Source organism: Geotrypetes seraphini, chromosome 2 (assembly GCF_902459505.1).
Source record: "Geotrypetes seraphini chromosome 2, aGeoSer1.1, whole genome shotgun sequence".
NCBI classification, from domain to species: Eukaryota; Metazoa; Chordata; class Amphibia; order Gymnophiona; family Dermophiidae; genus Geotrypetes; species Geotrypetes seraphini.
In genome coordinates this window covers 228,712,562-228,718,875 of record NC_047085.1, presented here as the reverse complement: position 1 = coordinate 228,718,875, position 6,314 = coordinate 228,712,562, and the positions used below count along the sequence as shown (strand labels likewise).

The 6,314-nt window shown below is 45.4% G+C and overlaps 1 protein-coding gene across 5 annotated transcripts in view; it reads right to left on the bottom strand.

Annotated features, from left to right (window-relative positions):
* Window positions 1-614: 614 nt before the first annotated feature.
* TXN2 (thioredoxin 2) overlaps window positions 615-6,314 on the bottom strand; it is a 50,697-nt gene continuing 44,997 nt past the window's right edge. For all 5 annotated transcript variants that reach the window (XM_033935127.1, XM_033935130.1, XM_033935129.1 and 2 more), the window contains exon 4: window positions 615-2,178. In XM_033935127.1, the coding sequence (XP_033791018.1) occupies window positions 2,053-2,178 (126 nt within the window). In that variant the 3' untranslated portion in view covers window positions 615-2,052. The remainder of the gene's footprint in view (window positions 2,179-6,314) is intronic.

Sequence of the window (6,314 nt, the reverse complement as noted above, 5' to 3'; positions counted from 1 at the left end):
GTGATGAGAGAGAGTGAGTGAGTGTCTCCTACAGTGTGTGTGTGTGTATGTGTATGTTTAAAAGAACTGGAGCAGGGCTAGGACAGAAGGGAGGGAGGAACTAGAGAGCTGACCCTAAGGGTTGGAGCAGAGTTGGACCTGGGGTTAGAGGAGGGGAGGGGGAGAGTTGGACCTGGGTATAGAGGGAGGGAGGAAGAAAGGAAGACATTACAAAAGATGTTAAATGCAAGTTGGAGATGGGAAACAAAACTATGAGGGTGGTACCAATATGACAGGGATGAGGTAGGGATGGGGACCAGAATATGTCCCCACACAGCCATGAAGGCTGAAGTTAAAAACTCCTGGTGGAAGGGCTCTCATGGTGATGCTCATGACGTGGCTCCATACAGCTGCAGCCAACTCTCAGAAATTAGGACAGGGTAAGAGAAACAGAAAAAAAAATTGCAAAAAGCATCAAGACAAGCATAGAGATTAATGAATCAGGGACAAAGTTTGTGCATTTAAGAAACTTTATATGTAAAATCTGTGTTTCTAGAAGCTCTATATGTGTCTGTACTTTGTATGGCATCTCAAGGATATTCAGAGAGTACACCAATGAACAGTATGAAGTGACATGGTTTAGATTCATTTTCCTTTATTCTACAGTCTCTGTCTTATCCATTACAGAAAAAAAATATTACTCTTCAAACAGACATTGCAAGTCTATTGTCCATGCTAACATTCCTGGTTCTTCTGACCTAGCACTGCACAATTTCTTTTGTTGTTATCCAACACCTGATCTTGGCTTGTTCCCTAAATCCTACACTAACATTGTAGCACTAGCCTGATTAACCAGTCTGAATGACTGCTCTACAAAGTCTAGTTCAATGTCCCTTTCACTAGCAACTTGAGTTTGTCAAGCTGGTGCACATGGCAAAGATGCCCTTTCAATATGATTGTTCTGGCTCAGCTCACCTAATGGTTTCTGTCCTATTGGTAATTATTAAGTATAGAGTAACTAGACCAATTGTATCAATCTTTTTGTATCTGTGACCCTATGAAAGCAGCCAAATAAAACTGAGTGACCCATGAGGGGCAAAATAATGATATAGCTATGAAGAGCCCATCCACGACCCCCCAATGTGGGTTTTCTGACCTCATCTGGCGTCTCAAACCACAAGGCCTAGAGACACAGGGGAGGTAAGGCACCACCAAGAAGTTCAACGGCATTAGCACAAGAAAAAAGAAAGAACTTTGACTCTCTCCTGCAAAAGCAAGATTTCTAAACATTAAAACCAAAAAAAATATTACATTTTCTACTATAGAAAAAAGTAAACCAAGTTATGGTAAGCAAGGAAATCTGCACAATATTAAAACCTCCAAATCTCTCTCCATCAGAACCACTTCTGCTGCAGGGTATATGAACAGCAGGCCTATATATTTATACTGAAGTATGAACAGTTGTCTCCACCTGTAGGCGTTATGGTGGTAGGTCAACAAATTATTTTCCCTTATTGTACCGTCAAAAAGGAATAAGTGTAGAAAATGAGTGTAATGTAAATATGAAAAGGAGATGGAGAGAGAAAATTCTCCTCATGCTGGTACTGTTTATCTAGTGTGTGGCTCATAGGTCAAATGCAGCCCACCTAACCTGGCGATGTGGCCCACTTGAGATTTTTTTCTCAAAATGATATAATTAGCTAGCAAACAATTTTGAAGAACTGCAGATCTATTTGGTGGAGATGAAGTCATGATGTCAGAAGAGATTTACAGATTTCGATGAGTAGAAATTATATTATAACAGGCCAAATTTAATGCAGCCTTAACACATGAATTTCTGATCATTGTGAAGTTTCTTGGATGACCCTGTGTTAATCTTTTCGCCTTCTTGGCATTTGAAATCCTTGCAGTATGCACATCAAAAGCTGCTGACCTAAGAGCAAGCTGAAGTCTACACAAACTGGTTAAATGATGGCAGGGTTTCAGATGGAGAAAAAAAAAAAAGAGCAGCTCAACTCAAGGTGGTGGTAAAATTTTAGGAGGCAAAGACAGTTTTGCAACAGCAACTTTCGCTCAGTCTTTCGATGGACCGATTACTCTTTTCACGAATGCTTCCAGTTGATCGTCGTCCTTCACTCCCACAAACTTATCCACCACATCACCTTTCTTTACAGCAATCACTGTCGGTACGGCAGAGACCTACAAGAGTGAAAGGGAGAGTTATCCCGTGCTGTCTCAATGGCACCCTGAATCAACTATTGTTATGGCACCCTTCAGTGGCACATCTCCTCTACCCTTTATCACATGAGCACCCCCTCCCCCAGCATTGGCTCTCACACACTCTCTCTTTACCCCCACCCCTAAGTCAGACATCTGCCCCCTCTCAGTAACAGAACAAGAACTGAATTTCTCCAAAGAATTTTTCTCACTGTGACTGCTGAAATGCTTTTTTTTTTATTAGGCCCAAGTTCAATTAGTTGCTTGTTGAAATCAAGTCCTTGGAGATAATGTTGTAACAGAATACTAAAAAGGTGCCTAGTTTAAACCTATTCCATAAAGGCAGAACAGATGCCTAAGTGCCTTTTTTAAAATAGGCTCCCAGAACCAGGGCCAACAGAAAACATTCCAGATTCTCAAGGGTGAATGGGCCCTGTGAAACAAATGTTGGAATAAAAGGCAGTCTGAGATATCTTGTCCCGATATAGCTGAACCAGATCAGCATATCATGAATGACATGGCCAATCCTGTACCACTCCCCCGGATTCCGAGTCTGGCCACTGAGACAGTTTGTTTGCCTATTATTTACTTCTGATACATGTGACACCGATACGGCTGCTAGGCTGGTTTCTGCCCAGCGGAAGCATAACTGGGCACTCTTGGTGCCTCCTTGTCTGTTGGCATATGCTACCGCTGTGGCATTATCCGAGAAACCCCGACTGCTTTGCCTCCCAGGGTCTTTTGGAAGGGTTGCAGCGCTAGTCGTATGGCTCTCAGCTTCAAACTGTTGATGGAACAGTTTTTATTTTTTGGGGAGGGTAACCAGTGGTCATGCACCATGGCGACCCTTGCAACGACCTCCCCAGCTGTAAAAGCTGGCATCTGTCATCAGTGTTACCCAAGAGGAAATGTGTAGAGGCAAGCCTTTGGACATCCTCTCTGTCTGGAGTCACTAGCATAAACTCCGACGTGCCTCCGCTGTCCAGGGCAACTGCATCTGAAGTCCAGTGGGGAAATAGTGCATTCTGAAGAGGGTGAAGATGAGCTGTCTTACCTGGAGCAGGAGGTATCCAAATATCTATGGTTGCTATTATGGATTCCAGTATCTATAGGTAGAGTCAATCTGCAGGAGCTTGCATTGCCAAGATCTCCAAAATCTGGTATCTCAGTTATAGTTTGCAAGCTATTAAAAGAATCCCCAGGTATACCAAGGATTGGACTGGGTCCAAGTTACTTTTTCCCTTGGTGTTTTTTGGTTTTCTTACCAGCCTGCTATTGCCTGTGTCGGTTGTTTACACTCTCACATACACAGTATTCTGGATGCTTTTTAGCAAACAAAATCTGGTGGTTTACACTTCCCTCTCCGTATTTGCGGGGGTTAGGGGCAGAGCCAGCCCACGAATATTAAAAAACCACAAATAATATTCGAGCCGGATCTGCCCCTAACCCCCACTTCCCCTGGCTATTTTAAGCCTTGAAAGCCCCCCCCCCCTTAAGTCTTACCTGGTGGTCTAGTGGGTTTTCGGGGCAGGAGCGATCGCTCACAGGAAATGGCTGATCGCTCACAGGAAATGGCTGCCTTGAGCTCCCGTAGTCTCTCGAGCCATTTCCTGTGAGCGATCTGCACGGGGCAGGAAAGTGGGAAGATTTCTCCTGCCCCCGAAAACCCGCTAGACCACCAGGTAAGGCTTAAGGGGGGGTGGGGCTTACAGGACATAAAATAGCCTGAAAAATGAAAATGTATTTTTTGATTTAAAACCGCAAATAAGCTAATCCGTAGATACAGAAGTCGCGAATACGGAGGGAGAAGTGTACATCTAATAGGACCCCAGAAGGACTTTTTGACTGAAACATGGACTGTGTTGGGTCCATACCACTACATTTTTACTGTGCATCATGGATTGTTTTATTGTGAAGACCTTTTAATAAACAATTGTATCAAGATCATCGATTCCACAGTTTTTGTCCTTCGTTGATGGTGTTCCTTGTTTTCCTGTGGAATATTCTGGTGAAACCTTTTGTCTGGATTTTGTAAGACTGCCATTTCTCCAAGATATTTAGCAGAGAGGGCCTTTTTTAAAAAAATCTGGGTCCATTACAGCCATTAGTACTCTAGCATGCAGCCCCAGCAAGAGGCTGAAACTGAGCAGCCCTCAAATCAAGTTTAGGTTCAGTTTATTTGATATACTGCCTCTATAATAAAAGCCTCAGCCTTAAAAAACTATACTGATTATTGTGCCCCTCCTCCACCCAACATCCTATGACAAGTCTATACAAGAAACAGCAGGAACTGGGTTTTTATGCAGCTTGCACTCTTCCAAACAAGTCATATGGGCTGACAGCCAAAAGCAGAAATCACTGAAACAAACAGCACACACTTATGAATCTCCGGCAGCTCCCAGGCCTTTCTTTCAAACTAGCCAGGAGATGGGGGAGCTGTGACCTGACCTCAAGTCAGGGGCCCTCCTGCAAGCATAAACCAGCTTATGTTTCTGTCTCCCATCTTAAAGGCTTTGGCTCCTGCCCTGGAAGGTTTTCATAATGTAATCTTCCTGGGGTTCCTGCTGGAACAGCTCTGTGCCTTCAGGCACAGATTATACAGCCAAGATGGAATGCGACAACAAAGCAAAAATCTTTGTTAGGAATCTACAGTCTGGAACAGTAAGGCACCCTCCACCAGGCAGATAAAGTTGAGCAATTACAGAGCTAGGGAGAGGAAGCACGAAAGGAGGTGGGGGGAGGAAAATAACCAAGAATTATCGGAGGAACTACCTAAAGCACATGCCGCAAGGAAAGTCTTCTTGAACCAAATGAATCTAGCAGAGGATCCAGAGAAGGCTCTGGAAAAACCAAGAGAAAAACACAATCTACAGAGGTCCAGAAAAGCACAATAAAAGCCAATGGCTGGTACTAAGCAGGCATCGGACTGAGTTTAAAAAGTACAGTCATGCTATAATACCCGAGCAGCTTTATTTGGAAATCCAATTCCCCAACCCAAGGGCTGAAAGATTTTAATTTAACACATCTTAAATAATAAACTGCTAAGCGCACATGCGCACTTGCACCGCGTGTTCCCTGATCCCTTTTCTGTCACTCTGTGGCAGCACGAGTGCGCATGCGCTAGATGGTGCAGAGTGAGGGACCGATACTTTGGAAGGAGAGTGGCACTTTGGAAGGAGAGCAGGCCCGGGATTCGGCAGAGGGCAGATGCCGAAAAGGGCTCGGAACAGTGGAAGGGGGGGAGAGGCGCTCGCACCATCCGCTGCAGCCTAGCAGCTCCGTCCACAACCTTTCCCCCTCAACCGCCTATGCCAGCTCAGGCTCCCGCCGCAGTGGAGGGAGGAAAAAAACTTATGACCCCCTCTCCCCTTCCCTCTCTTCACGGTTTGTCTCCTGTGTCTCTTCTTTGCTGTCCGCTCACCTCTCTTCCGTTGACTCCGAGAGGGTCGCAGCGCGATCGTGTGGAAGGAGGGTGGGGGGAGCCCATCCCCCCCGGTGCACACAAACCCCTTCACGCGGTCTGGCCGCTACCCTTACTCCCTTGCCGCCCCCGACAAACCTCTCGCCTCTAGCAGCAGCCGCAGCACTCTACACATGCTGCTTCGCGGCCTTCAACTGCCCTGATTTGCTCCAACGCGTACCTGATGACATCATCAGAGACGCTTTGGAGCAAATCAGGGCAGTTGAAGGCCGCGAAGCAGCATGTGTAGAGTGCTGCGGCCGTTGCTAGAGGCGAGAGATTTGTTGGGACCGCGGGAAGGGGGAGGCGGCATATACGGTATAATATGGAGTAACAAGCAGGGAGGCACTAGGGGCAAGCAGTGGTCCTGGAACAGCAAGCAGCTCATTATCAGTGGGCAAATTCCCCTGGCCATCCACAAAGTCAAGAAGAATAGTGTCCAGGTAGTCTTCCTTAGTGGCCCATTGTTGAACCAGAGATGGGAGCTGAATGAGAGAAATTTCCAGCTCTTCCTGGACTGGTGAAGGCAGCCTGTCTTCGATTTTGTGACCTCAAGTAGAAATACCTCGATGGAGCATTTGTTCAGCTGCTTAAAGAAAGCAACTTCAGCTTTATTTTTATTAGATTTATCATTTTCAATTTAACAAAGTGTAAAAAT